This window comes from Choloepus didactylus, chromosome 3 (genome assembly GCF_015220235.1).
Source record: "Choloepus didactylus isolate mChoDid1 chromosome 3, mChoDid1.pri, whole genome shotgun sequence".
Classification (NCBI taxonomy): Eukaryota; Metazoa; Chordata; class Mammalia; order Pilosa; family Megalonychidae; genus Choloepus; species Choloepus didactylus.
In genome coordinates this window covers 64,353,545-64,369,013 of record NC_051309.1, presented here as the reverse complement: position 1 = coordinate 64,369,013, position 15,469 = coordinate 64,353,545, and the positions used below count along the sequence as shown (strand labels likewise).

Sequence of the window (15,469 nt, the reverse complement as noted above, 5' to 3'; positions counted from 1 at the left end):
AAAATCAATATAAAAAATAAAAAATAAAAACGAAGGGATCTCAAAGCAAATGATGTTGTATTTGATCTTACTACAGTAGTAAAAAAAAAGTCACAAAACCATTTTCCCTAAGTCCTAAAAAAAAGCAGGAAAAAAATTTTTCTTTACTTTGCTCCATCTCTGAAACACAGTGCGATAAATCAATAAATATAAGTGTAATGGTATATCCTGACTCCTAATACCAAATAATGAAGGCAGCTCTGAAATAGCAGTGTCCTAGGGACTGGGAGCCTAAGCTTCTGAATCTGGGAGACCAAGCTTTGAACTCAGTGCCTCCTCAATTCTTATTGTGTGATCTACTGAAAGTCACTTAATCCAACCTGCACCACCTCTGTTTTCTCTACTATAAAGTAAGAACAGCAATAATTATATTATTGGGTTGTTGTGAATATTTAATGAGAATATATGCAAAATTCTCTGCCCAGTGATAGCTATATATTTAGTACATTAAACATTCATTTATTCTTAGTAATAAAATCAGTGTTCTTCTTAATCATGGCATTGAAGAAGCAATGGACACACACCAGGAGAGCAACCTTGGTACCAATATTGCTAGTGTGACCTTGGGCCAGTCATTTCTTCTCTCCAGAACTCAGCTAAACAATCTTCATCTCCAGGGTTCCTTCTCATATTAATATACTGTATTAGCTGTTTAATAGGTACAAGTAACACAACACTTACTTGTCTTTTCTGTCATGAATCTTAAACCGTTCTTCTTAAATGAAGGTATTACGGCCAAGATATGGTAAAGGTATTTTTTACTACATATCACATATCAATTTCTATCTTTTGACCGTTGATAAGTTTTTAGTCTAATCTAAAATCACACTTCAATAAAAATACATTGGACCCCAAATTTTTTTTAGAAGCACAATGGGTTGATTCATATGTTATTTTAAAAATCATATAAACTACCTTTTAATTCCTCACCCTCAGATCAATTATCATAGTTGATAGATGAGAATTCAGATTTCACTCTGCTTTCTTTGTGTGGGAAATGAACAAAAGTTTTGAAGACAGAAGAAGCAAAAAATGGATCTAGATTATTCATTGAATAGACACTGAACCTCTAAAGAAATTCAAAGTTAAATGACTTCAGATGGTCAAAATCAAACTTATTGCTTGTGCCAATATAAAGGCCATATACTTAAAGAAATTCATGCTGATTAAATAATCATCTCATTTCAAATTTACTGTATAAAGCCCTTCTACTTCATAGATAGATATGTTCAGAATGTGCTCTGAACACAGAAACAATAGGGACTATAAGGCAAGTCCTTAAAATGCAAATATACTAAAGTTTAAAGTATTATTCCTCTGGAATTTCATGGAATAGTGATCTACGTTAATGCGAACAGAAATAGTTCCATATACTAATGAGCAGAGCATTTCCATTTAACCAATATTCTGTTTGTATTTGGTCTTGTCAGATATTTAGTCAATAGCTGAGAGATTTATTCCAGCCAATTATAACACCAGGAAATCAGCCGTTGAGTAAACTGTGCTCTAATTTCCCACCAGAGAGTCATGTTTCAATGACCATGGTTTTATAGATTTAAATACCAAAAGGCTAATTATCTCAAAGGGCTCATTAAAGGGTCAGCATGGATTGAAATAAAAAACAACCCTAATATCACTCAAAAATAATCTTCAGGTTTCAGTCCTGAAGAATGCATCAATATTTTAATCTATTGCACACACCAAGACTATAGGTTGTACCTATCAGCTTCCCAAGACAATGTCCTTCCCAAAACCTTGGAAGAGTAAACCCAGTTTCTTGTACACAGATTCATAATTTATAAAGTATTAATTTATAAAGTAAACCATAAATTAAAAGCCTTTCTCCTTAATTTCTATTCAGTGTTCAAATTACTTTTATTCCTTTTAAACGCTGTCTCATAAAATGTTGTTAATGTCCTTATCCTAATGACTTCAATTTCAGAATGAAACTCACACACAAAGTACTATTATTTTCATTTTTAATTTTTCATTCTAGTTTTTAAATTGATCATTCTGAAAAAAAAAAACTACCTTGAAACAGTTACCTGTATTTTTATACGTCACTGTCTTTAGAAAATTGAGGGTGAAGAGAAAAACCAAAATTAATGTAAAGGATACAATAATATTTTGCTTTTGTGCTTTCTTCTTGATTTTCTTTGAATTCTACTGTTAAGTGTTTTCTATATAGTAAAGTCATATGAGGTGTGTTTTGGTATAATTAAGGTGTCCTCAGAATTTGGAATAAGTTTAGGAGAAACAAAACCATCTTAAGCGTAAAACTACTAAGAAACAACACATAACGGATGAGTTGGGCCATCTGTAAATTTAAATGACCCACAGGGACCATTGTAATGTATTCTAATAATGCTCAGGAGACTTGGAAAACACCAAAGTCCAAGCATGGTATTTGGTACCATTCCTAGGATGAGAGTAACTGAAGAAAGTTGAATCTACTCAATAGTGATTTCACTCATCTGAAGTACTAATGTACTAACATTTATTAATCATTATTGTCGTGGGACTGTATTTGTCCTGTTCACTAATATTTGTTGAGGGAATGAAGGAATTCATGTATGGAGTTTAGAAAAGATGCAGCTGAAAGAAAAAGAGTTTGCAAGCCACAAGTTCAAGTAAATGACTATAGCTAGCAGACATAGATATCTCCCTTCTTTAAAAAGTTTATTGTATTGTGACAGAGATAGAAAGATAGATGGATTAACAGACAGATGAAGAGAGAGAGGATAATATGGCAAATATGGCAAAATGTTAAAACTGGTGGATCTCAGCTATGTTGGAGTTCTCTGTATGGGGTTTGTATCATGTTTGTATCTTCCTGTAAGTTTGAAATGATTTCCAAAAAAAAAGTTTAAAAAAAAATTTAGTGCATTGTATTTTTCAGAACTTGGATAAATTTTTCTTCAAGGCTATGTATGTTCTTTTGCTATGATTTTATGCTCACTAATTTATGCTCACCATTTCCTGATTGTAAATTAAATTCACGGTTCTATACTACCCTGAAAGATAGTGGATGGGAATATTCAGATCATTGGAAGATGTAAATGAAAAATACATTGATATTTAATGTTTATAACAGTTTAGCCTCTTAAGAGTTTTGTTTCATAAAAGCCAATGCCCTACAATGTTCAACTGCGAATAAATTTATAAGGTTTAATTTCTGGACCACCAATCTGAGAAACAGTAACTATGGTTCTAAAGAGGATCTCTTTTTATAAATGCAGTTGGTCTTTCCCTTTAAATAATGTATACTATGTATACATTGAGAATAAAATTTACAGTCACACAGTTTCATAGTCCCTTCCCTTCCATTCCCTCCCCTCCGTCCCCTTACCCTCCCTCCTCTCTTCTGGGATTTTCTTTCACATAGAACCCATAAACAGAGGTATGGTTTTTACCTTGCTTAGAAATGAAGTAGAACATTTTAACAAGAATAAAAATTATGCTTACATGTAGGTTACCATGTTTACAATGAATGAGAGAGTAAGAGAGTCACAAGCATGTCTTAAGCCAGTAAGCACTTCCATTTTGGTGCAGAAGCTTGATATTCCAAGAATCTTGGACTACCTGCTGTTATACATGAACTGGACTGTCATTTTTGAATGACCTGTTATACAAATATTGGCTGACCCAGTGTAAAAATGAAATCTTTTCATACTTACCTCTATGAAGAATTTATATATTCATATATATATATTGATATATTTCACCAAACTCACCTTTTAGTTTTGACCACACATGAAGCTGTACCCCCTTCTAGTCTGTGCTTCTCATGTTTGACAAAACCTTGGCACTGTCAAGTCTCTTTTTAGCACATACCCTTTCATGTCTTTCCTTTCCTACCTTTCAAGCCTTCCCTGAAATTCCTTTAGTTAATATGGTACATTATCATTTTTCTATCAGAGGCACATACATGCTTTCACCAACACAGACAATTCAACAACTTAACACATTTATAAAAACGCAGAAAGTACCTGGACATATGCTCTGCAAGAGCGCTCTCTTTTCTGAAGCTGAATCCATTAAGACAGCAGATTAAACACAGAATAGAAAAAACACGTTAGTGACAGAAGAAAACAAGAAAAATAAAAGAACACATCTACACAAAACACCTTATTTTGTTGTGCACTACTTTCTAGGAGAGAATAAAAGCTAAGCAGCAATATGTAAGCAATGGCTGGGAAAACAGTGGTCAAGACTTCTTTCAGAACCACCCAAGTGAAAACTGGATGGTATAAAACTGTTAGTAATGGAAAGAAATCTTTGGATAAATTTAATAGAAATTAGTAAAAATCAATATACTTCATTCTTTTGAAATGATCCATTTTGTATAAGGTTAGTTATTAATTCATGAGCCACAAATGAAGACAGATGAAGTTATTATATTAATAGTGTTGATCCCATTTTTCAAAGATGGTAGGTTGTGGTTTACAGATTATTTAGGTGCTTAATGTGTACCACAAATCATGTCCATAAGTGCAAAACAAAATCTGTTTATCAGGAAAATGGAAATGCCCACTTATTATGACTATTTGATTCTAAAGGACACTATGAAGTGATAACTTCTGATTAAAAGAATTTGATTAATCTCCTGATTTGTCACTGCTTTTATTTCTTGAAGAAATTCATTTGATAGCTTCTGCCAAAAGAAAAACCACACACAAAAACAAAATAAAACAAAACAAAACAAAAAAAAACATTTTAGAAACTTCCGTGGGATAAGAAGTCTTTTCATTTGTTTGAATTTGCAGAGAGTGATGTTTTTGTGGGCAAAAGGTGTACAGCAACTCATAATCCGCCCCAAACATTATTTTCCTGGTGATAAATTGAATACGTTTGTTTCCCTTGTTTAAATAAAGGACCCCTGCAGTTTATAAGTTAGGTTGTAGTTTCCCTCCTCTTCCCTAATTATTTTTTCAGTAGCCTTGATTAAGAAGAAAATTTCACAGCTTTAACTTCAATGACTTTAATTCCGATGTCTATTGTGTGGCTAATACTTTTCCAACTTTAATTTCATGTATTCTCCAATGAGCCTAGACCAGTTACTTCTCTAAAGAATTAAGTGAGGCATGAGTGCAAATAAATTGCCAGGGCTGTCATCTGGATCATTGACTCTCATCGTGGTTTTGTAGGACCCTAAACCCTCCAGAATTTCAATGTGGAGCACAATTGATTTGTACCCAGCTGACTGCAAATCTGATGGGCTATAACTGCTTCAGGGAATGGTAGGGACCACAGGAAATGAGAGCAAGCCAGCAAGCATGTGAATAACCTTCGCCCTCCCATCTCCTTACCCCATCATGCAAATTAACATATGACAAACTGCATTACATAAACAATTGAAAAGAGTCAAATGGGAAACAAAAGGAGCATTAAAAAGCTTCACAAATGGAAATTTGCCCATTACTTAGTTATTTGATATTCAGAGTAGGCAAGCTGATTAGCTATAGCCAGTTAGAATGTGACATTAATTGCCAGCTTTACCTGATATTGTCAGACATCAACACCAGTTTTAAATAATACAAAGTATTGCTATAACAAGTCATGTTATGGATATGTAACATTAATAGAACTGCCTACTTCCAGTGTATTATAATAATAGCTGGCAGCAATATTCATTAATAGTATACAGTCAACCTGGGTAATAACATTAAAATCACAGCATACCCAGATTATATAGGCTGCTGTGGATTATATTATACAGGGGCTTGTCTGTGATTCAGAGAGGCAGAAATGATAAAAACAACTCCTTTATGCTCAGCATGAAAAAAAAAAACCTAACAATAATTCAAATCTAGGAAATAAAACTGTACCTGTTTTCTGGAGAAGAAACTGCAGGAAAAACTGTATTTGCCAGATAAAATATCTGGCTTTTCTATGTTGAACAATCTTATTTTAACAAATTTCTTCCATCCTGATTGAGATTCTTACCTCAGTAGGACACGGAAGAGCTAAATATATCAAAAAACCACTCTGCAAAGTCATTTTCATTCTTTAGGGGCTTGTTCATTTATTGAATTCCATAGGCGAATATTAGCCTGTCACTGACAAATTGTTGCTTTTTTTTAAGAGTAAGAATTTTCATGATATTCAAGCTACTAAAATCCAGTTTCAATAACTGTGCTCCTCTACTGCACAAATGCCGTTCAGAGAACACATGTTACTTTATTGGAGCAAATCTAACATCTTTCACCATAGCTATTTTGTAACACAGATAATGGCATTTCTTCTGATGTCATTACGTTTATAATTAAATATATTTTTACTTGGAATAAAAAAAATGAATTCTTTTCATTATGCACAATCCAAATTTGCTGATATATACCTAAAGTTATCAATTTTTAATGGTAGGGAAGTAATTAAAAAACCAAAAGCTCTAGGAAGTAAAAATTAAAAACTTAACCACTTTTTTAAAAAAAGTAAGACTAATTAGGTTGAATTTCCTCATTTTTAATACACTGAGAACAGATTATTAATATCCGTTCTCATTGCTGCTCATTTTCTGAATTCCTACATATCGATAGACATTTGCTTTATTGTCACTTGTTTTTTTTTTTTAATTGTCACTTGTTTTGATATAAAAGTTTGAGAGGAAAAGAAGGCAAAATAAATTGCATTTATGTGTACTAACCTTAGAGAATTCAGCATATAAAACAAAGGACTACCATAGAGAACAGAATTCTATATTTGAAATACATATGGAGAGATTATTATTTATTTCTTTAGATTAAAAGTCAAATAGTGCCACAGTATAATAAAATAATGAAGTAATGACATGAATTGAATATACTTAATGAATGTCTTTCGAATACCCTGATTTTATAGAAAGAGAAAAAGGAGCAGGGAAGTCTCATTACTTTCACCGCAGCTTTAAAGATATACATAACTTGCAGCCCTTACCTTGTTCAAGCTGCGCGCAGCACTATCTTTTCCACCTGGGGTCAAGTTCCGGAGTTGTACATCTAGGAGGCCTACCAGCTGATCCATGGCACGGACTGAGTAGGTGATGTCTCCAGCATTCAAGTGATTTCTTGTCTGTTCAGCAAGCTCCCTAGCAATGTTAGCAGCTGTCTCTCCAGATTTCAACTACAATTTTGAAAAAGGAAATAAAATAGTAAAGAGGTCTTACTTTAATAATTTTATGTCTCCTTTGACAATTATTTTTGCATGAAAGTTATAATCACTGAAGCAAGAAACAGTTATTAAACACCATCTTCACCTGGAATACACCCCCCAATTTTTCCTGGTAATGCATTTTTCCCTTCAAAACCTGACTTTCACTTCAAGTCTTCCTGAGAATCCTACTTCTAAAAATCATTCTCACTTTAATTATCCATTTGGTTGCTTAAGTCTAACGATTGCCCTATTATTTTCTGTGAGTTTCTAAATCTCTGTGAGTTTATAACTTGGACTTTGATGAATATATACTGTGAAAACCCACCTATGTTCTAAGTTTGCAGAAGTAAGTACAAATTTTCCTTTGTGCCCGGTTTAGCAATGAATACTCACTGGCTGCTAAGCTCTATGGAAGATTTTATCCCAGATAAAATCTCTGCTTTTCAAAGTGGATTTCATCTTCTTATTAACATAATTAGAACAGATTTTGCTCCCAATGCACTGGATAGCAAACTACGGCTTAGTTTCAAGCATTTTCCTTTTCTGGGACTACATGCTGATTTTTCAAGCATATTCTGCAAATATATATCAAATTTTCAACGCTCAAAGGATGTTAAAAGAGATGAAGGCTAATACCGTATGATCACAAGCCAATTTGATAGCTTTGGTTAATAAAAAGATAGGAGTATATCTTAATTTATAAGAATGGTAAGGGTAACAAACACCCCCTAAAAAGGTGGTCCCCATGAACTCATGGTAAAAAGTGTAATTTTTTCCAAGTTATTATGTTATCATTTTTAAGCTAATAAAACAAAATTGTAACACATTGAAACAATATAAATGTGCAACATAAAATAATGAATGTCTCTCATTTGTCCTCAAAATTTTCACTTCCCAGACATAATGCTTGTTAATGTTTTAATACGTATCTTTCCAAACATCAACTTGCACCTATTATTCTTCAAACATATAATTAGTGTGATTATTTAAGAAATAATTTGTTTTGTTTTCTTTTTTTTTTAAGGCAGTTTAATATAGAATTTACGATCACAAAAAGAAGGAGACTCTTTGTAAGGCTATCTACATAATGATTTTCAGAGAGCTAGGAGGAGCATAGCTGAGAAATTCTTCGTTAAACCGTTTATTGCCATCTACTCAGGGATACTTAATAAATGGTTGTAGTAGGAGTGAATGTTAAAGAAACGAATGAATACATTGGAGTATTTAGAACATCTAAATTCTTTAAAATTGTATTCTCGACTGTTTAGTAAAGTGTAACATAAAAAGTTTTAAAAGTTTAGTAACCTCAAGTGTTGGCAAAAGTGTATGGAAATGGGTTTCATCCTCATAACTTATTGGTGGGAGTGTATATTGGTGTAGCTCCAGGGAGAGCAAATTAACAGTGTCCATTAAATTTTGAAATGTGAAAACCATTGAATCAGAGATTTCTGTTATCACTAAGAAATAACCACAGAGATGTCAAAGAGAGATATTCAAAGATGTTCATTCCAGCTTGTTTATGATAGAAAACAAAATGGGTCATAGCTATATAAAACTGTTAATGCCTAAACATACCACGGAATACTCGCAATATTTTAAAATTATGAAGGAGATCAATATTATTAACATAAGTCTTCTAGAGGTATTGCTGAAGTAAAATAAATACAGATACAAATATATATATGAACATATATATTAACATGATATTTACAGAATATAAACACACTGCATAAACAGCTTATAAACATGATAGTTATGAAAATATACACTATACATAATATTTGTATGTGTTTATTATATATGTGTATATATATTTAAATGCATGGAACAATGTCTGAAAGCTGGAAATTAAGAGAAATCTTTACTGTAATGCTTAAATTATACAAGAAGAATAAAGAATGTATTATCATATAGTTAATTAGTACATTTTAAAAATTCTTAAAAATACACAATACCCACACTAAGTTTAGCAGATCTATAAAATATAGTCAGGGCCTACATATCTAAGATACCTGCAAGACCCAAATGGAAAACATTATAGCCCTCGAGAATAAGTATGAAACAAATTCAATGTAAATCAAAGTATCATTCATGGACCATTGGTGGGTCATGAAGATATTTTTAAGTGGTCCCAAAGTGACATGAATGTGATTATAATCTACACATTAAAATTTTTATTTCAACAGGATTATTTACTGGTAATCTAGTAAATCAATTACTAAAATTCAGTATTTATTAATTACATTAATAAGATGCTAGTATTCACTAAGAAATAATATTCAGTACTCTATTGAAGTAGAGTTGGTAATTCTTGATAATTTTGCAAAACTCATACTGTGCATGTAAATATCCAGACTGCTAAAATTTCAAAAATTTTGCAAAGGGACACTTTCTTAATCAATTCTCCATTCATAATTTGTTGCTTTTTTTTTTTTTTTGTAGCTTTCAACCTCTGCTATTCTTATGATAATAAATGTATTTGTAGAATTCTATTTCCTTGTTACCATGACAAAGAACATGGTAATACTTTTTCTATCAAACAATGTTGGGACAGGTGGAACTCTGGGGACTTTTGATTCATTTAAATGGATCATGGTGAAAAAAATCTGAGATCTACTAAACTTGGGAATATGTTTTCTTTGTTAGCACAGTATCTTCAAAATTAAAGATGCAAGTATTGACTTTTATTATACTTATCAGGAGCATTATGAAAGGCAAAATTATTTATCAAACAGAAAAAAAAAGAAATAATATCAATTGGATTTTCACATTTTAATTATATTTCTTTTTTGCTGTGTAGTTGTATAAGCAAAACATATATTAATTATTTTAATATTTAGATGAAAAAGGTCTATAAAATTATTTTCCATAAAAATTTAAACCTTTTCTTTAAGTATAGCAATGAAAAAATTGAATATGTGGATGACATTTTCAAAATATAACTGTTCTCAACATAAAAGATGATGAGAAATTCAGCTGCCATCTTACGTGTCAACAGCAGTTTTGTAAAATAGTGGGTCAAATATGAAAAATGCTAGTGATTTTCTAAAAAATATCAGCTATATTTTATCATTCAATAAATGTTTATTTACAAAGAATCTAATCAACACCACAATTTCTGAAACTCAAGGTTCATCAACAGTATTAAATTTTATCTGGCTATTATATATACATATCATCATATATATTATATTATTTATGTACATATTATGAATTATGATTTATATAGATATAAATATTTATATCTATATAAATTGTTATATTTATTTATCATAAATCATGATATAGGATCCATTAGTAGTGCCCTGGGCAGGGATGCAGATATACATACCCAATTCATGTATATAACCATAAAATAATTTAAAAATATCCCTTAAAACCTCATAAAAAGTTGTAAGGAAAATGTGGAAGTACAAATAAGTTATAAAATGTTTATAATAAAAAATGAAAAGAATGCTTTTAAAGTAAAATAAAAATTGTTATAATGAATAATTACTCTTTTTGGTCATCTCTTCATCTTAAAATTTAATAAATCATAGGAAAAGTCTTTCATTCATTCAACAATCATTTAAATGCCTTGTTTTTCTTGAGTAAATAAAAATAAATCTCACACATTTCTTGTCCTCAAGAAGCTCTCATTTTAGCAGTAGGGGTGGGGGAGGTATAAAAGCAATAATGGTTAATTCAATACTACATTGTAATAGTAAAGTTGTATATTAGCTGTGATGGGAGGAATAATACATACCTGGAAAGGGGGTGGTAGGGAAACATAAAGTAAAACTTAAATGAAGACTTAAAAGGTTGAGGGTGACCAGATAAGATGGAATACTGGTGGAGACTGATGGGAAGAGAAGCCAAGGGGATGCTATATGAAAAGCAAAGTCTAGAATAACCATGGTTTGGGAAGACAAGATACTACAGGTACAAAAAGAGAAAAAACAAATTTGTTCCAACTTCAGACCAAATGTTGATTCCTACATCACATAAATTGTGTGTCTGGGTGTGTGTATTAAATACATATGAAATCTAGTTTTAAAAAAATAGGATATATTTCAGTCTATTGTTCATTCAGCCTATAGGTTCATTTTTTCTTTCACCACAATCTGAATTTCTAATAGACCTATGCTAAGATATGGGATAAATGGTGAATAAATGGCTCCTAATAACATGGAGCTTACACAATAGCAAGGGAAATAAGCGTTTATTAATTGAGCAATTATTTAATTTTAATTTGGGTGGGTGCAAGATGAAATCCCAGTGTGGTAATACAGTTTACAGGCATTTTAACTGATTGGGGAGTTAGGGAATAATTTAAGAAATGCTTCTGAGGTAGAACGTTTAATCTGAGATGGAATGGAAAAGAGGGAATTAAATTGGGGTGTGGGTGGGAGTTCCTAGGCAGAAAAAACAGCTTTGAAGAGGTAGAGACATGGGGTCTTAGGGAAATTGCACAAAGTGGTAGTTTACTTGGAGTTATGCAGCTGGAAATTAAGTAGTGCCCCTTTGGAAGTCATGATGCAGATTTTGGAAATTGTTCTAAGAGCAATGGGAAGCCACTAAGGAGTCTGAATAAGGAGTGACAGAATCAGGTTTGTATTTGGAACCAAACTCAGGAGAATGGGTTAGAGGTCTCAGCAGCTAATAAAAGGAGACTTACTATGGAGGCCAGAGCAGTAGGGACTAGTGGCTTGGATTAGGGTGGAGGAAATGGAGAAAAGTAAAAAGTAGACTTGAGAGGGATTTACAAGTATATTAGATACGCTTAGGGTATGACTGGATGTAGGAGGTAAAGGAACAGGAGGCACCAGCAGCCATCCTGAGGTTTCTGACTCACATGACCGGCTGATGGTGACACCATTCACTGGACTCCGCCAATAACCACGGTGACCTAAACAATCACGGCTAAGTTCAGAGGTCACCTCTCAAGACTGGCCTTCACTAACTATATTCCCTTCAATGAATCCCAAAGTCACTCTCTCTGATTGGCCTATTTATTTCTCTCACCACAGTTATCATGGAACTATAAATGTTTTATTTCCATACAGATATACACATATCTTGAAACTGCCCCAAGTCTTCGGTGCAAAGAGGCAGGGTTGAAATGAAGTTATTCCACACATCCCAGCTAACAGACCTCATTAAATTGTCTATCTCTAACTCTTCTTTTGTTAAATTCTATTAAAATTATTTCTCGGAAATAATCACATATGCACTGAGAAATTTTACGAGTTTTGTGAGGATTAGTAAGTGAATGCCTGTATTACTATGATGGGATTATATCTAGAACTTAATATGAGAAGGAAACCCTGCAGTTAAGGATAATAATTATGACAGAGACTGATCCATTTACATTTTAGGTTTTGACACAAGCCAAAATAAAAACAATTTTCTTTGAAATAAGCTCTGGCATTTTATGAGATTTATTATATCAAATATTAATCTAGGGACTACAGTATTTAAATACATAGCTCTGTAACTACCATTTCTTTGAAAGATCTACTTGCTTTACTACAAATCTGAGTCACATAGGTATATAAATAATGAAATGTTTCTATCTAACTATTGATCATTGGCTAAATAAGTCTGAAGTCTCTAAAACCTTACCAATCACTGACAAAATTAAGAAGCAATTTACTTTCATTCCACATTAGATTTAAAGAGATTAAATGAATGGGGATAGAAAGATCTAGGAGACAAGGAATTGCCTTATTTTATATTGTAAAACAGCAGCAACATTTCTAGATCTTCGCATCCTTCTTCACTGGAAAACGCTGGAATAACTGCACTGTCTCAAAATCTTCCACTAATAAGTGTTCAAACAAAAGAACAGGCACTACAGTTTAGAAATAGAAAGAGATGTATTTCCCAATGAAAATTCAGGCATTCTTTACCACAGAAGGGTTTGACCAGGCTATAGAGTAGGAAGGCAACCTCATTTCACATGTAAATAAATAAGCAATCTATTCAGAACTGCAAATTCACAGAATTTTAAGTTGAAAAAGATTGGAAAGATTATAAAGTACAATGAACTCTAAAGAAGTATGCAAAATAGAAAACAGAAACTCCTTTTTGAAAAATTGAGGCCAAGCTAGAAATCAACCGGAAGGCAGAGACTATGACTTCAGTAAGCAATCATTTAAAAATGTGAGAGAATAGAATATTTTGCCACTGATGTTTGAGGAGGCAAGGCTCTGAGCTAACTTGTTGGCTTTCAATAAAAACTGAAAAATATTTCTAAAACATTAATTTGAAGACAGATACATCTATCTATCTCTCTGACAAGCTATCTATCTATCAGTCATTCCTGGGTAAAGGTCTCATTCTGTACAATTTATGCTTTATATTAAATATCATTATTACGAAAATATTCTGGATAATTTGTTTGCAACCAATTTCTTTGTTTTATAAAACTTACATTTACTCTAGTGAAATGTAATCTACTCTAAATTACCATGGATTTTACCTATAGTTTCACCAGTATATAAGCGGCCTGAATTCATTTGTGAGCCAGAAAACGTCAAGTTTCTTTGTCATTTTCTCTCTCTTGGTCTGACTGTGGGGGGACATATAATGGATAAAAAATTATTTCTTACAGATGATATAGATATGAAGTTTGCTTTTTCCAACCAAAGTAGGCATTCTGATTCATTTATCTTTGTGCTATCTTTTTATGTGCCTGACATACGATTAATCTCATTACTGAAATAATGAAATGAATGCTCTATCCCATTTTACAAATGGGAAACCGATACAGAAGTTTAACGACTTGCTCACTGTGGCTCCACTGTCAAGCTCCCCAGGCCAGTGCTACTTCCTTTAAAGCCCTCAAGAATTCCTTAAAGAAACTATGAAACCAAAAAGAAAGTGTCTCACACCCAGGGCATATTTACCTACAAACCCTGTGGGAAAGGGAAAACTACCTTGTTTCAATGAAAGAAACACCACTTTAAAAAAATATATATATGAATATTGTTTTTTAACACGTTTTCATTGGGAATAAAATGTGTTCCTTTGCTTTAGAAGTTTGAAATTCACTGAATTACACCAGGGGCAATAACAGGATTAAATAATTGAAGATAGCTATTCTACTTTAATTTTTACCATGGCAAAAAAAAAAAAAAAAAAAAAAAAAAATCAATTACAGAGGAAGAAAGGGGAGGGGAGAGGGCAGTAGAAGGTTGGATCAGAGAAGGGCTTGGAAAAGAGAAAAGGAGAGAGGAAAGGGAATATGAAGGGTGAAAGGAAGAGAGAGTGATGGGAAAAAGAGGAAGGGTGAGAAAAGAAGGAGAGAAAGGCTGAGAATGTTGGGTACCTTCCATTTGCTAGCTCAGGTCTGCTCTCCCTCCTCCTCCATCCTGCTCTCTACCCTAGGAGGTGGACTTACGTGAATATCACTAGGAGTGCCCTATTCTCTGGAGTCCAGTTGGGTTTGGCCAACGGAGAGACACGGCAGGTGATTGGAGGGAGTGGGGAGAGTGAGGTCAGATATCTATTCCCCTATATTCCTTTCTTAAGTCACCTGGGGCTAGGCTGTGTCCCTTGTCTATAGGTCACATTTTCTCTCAAGGACACTCTCCTTCCATCTTCTGGTCATTCCTTTGACCCTTGCATCTTATAGGTCCAGGTTTGCAATAGCTCCTTTCTTGTTATTAGCTGTGGGTTCCTGCTCAGTCTCTTGCAGTTCACCTTTGCTTCTCTAACATCTTTATAAACAAAACCTCCTCAAATATTCCAGCTGTTTGTTGTTGGGACTCTGATTAGTACCAAAAGAGGAACTGGGGATAGGGATGAATTCATGTAAGATGCTTTGAGGTGGAAGGAGAGAAAATAAAGAGAAATAACTCTTTAAACACTGCATATAGACTCTCTCTCTGAGGCCTACAATGCACCTTTTTATTTAAATGTGTTGCAGTTTTATGGTAAAGAAACCTGTTTGAGTATTATAATGTTCAATGAATTGCATAAATATTTTGAAATATAAGGGACACAGCCAGATAAAAGGGCAAATAGAAGTGAAGAAAGACAGCAAAGGTAAATGAGTGTGGTGATGATACATAAAGGCAAATGTAATTTATTTACAGTTTAATTAGCATTGTGGCTAAGCATGCTCTCTGGATAAAGGCAGGCATAGATCAAACACCAGCTCCACCATTAACAGGGGGCCAGTCACATAAGCCGATTCAGAATGCTCAAAGCCTTCTTCTATACTTTGACAATTTTATAAATTTATAACTAATCAATGTAAGAAATCGTTATGAATTCCAATTGAATAAATTCTATAATTTTAAGTTATCATTAC

The 15,469-nt window shown here is 32.9% G+C and overlaps 1 protein-coding gene across 7 annotated transcripts in view; it reads right to left on the bottom strand.

Annotated features, from left to right (window-relative positions):
• ADGRL3 (adhesion G protein-coupled receptor L3) overlaps window positions 1–15,469 on the bottom strand; it is a 912,567-nt gene that overhangs the window by 193,667 nt on the left and 703,431 nt on the right. For 4 of the 7 annotated variants that reach the window (XM_037829887.1, XM_037829881.1, XM_037829883.1 and 1 more), the window contains 2 exons: window positions 6,955–7,140; window positions 4,029–4,067 (listed from right to left, as the gene is read on the bottom strand). In XM_037829887.1, coding sequence (XP_037685815.1) covers window positions 4,029–4,067; window positions 6,955–7,140 — 225 coding nt within the window. The remainder of the gene's footprint in view (window positions 1–4,028; window positions 4,068–6,954; window positions 7,141–15,469) is intronic. The other 3 variants (XM_037829884.1, XM_037829886.1, XM_037829885.1) reach the window with 1 other exon arrangement.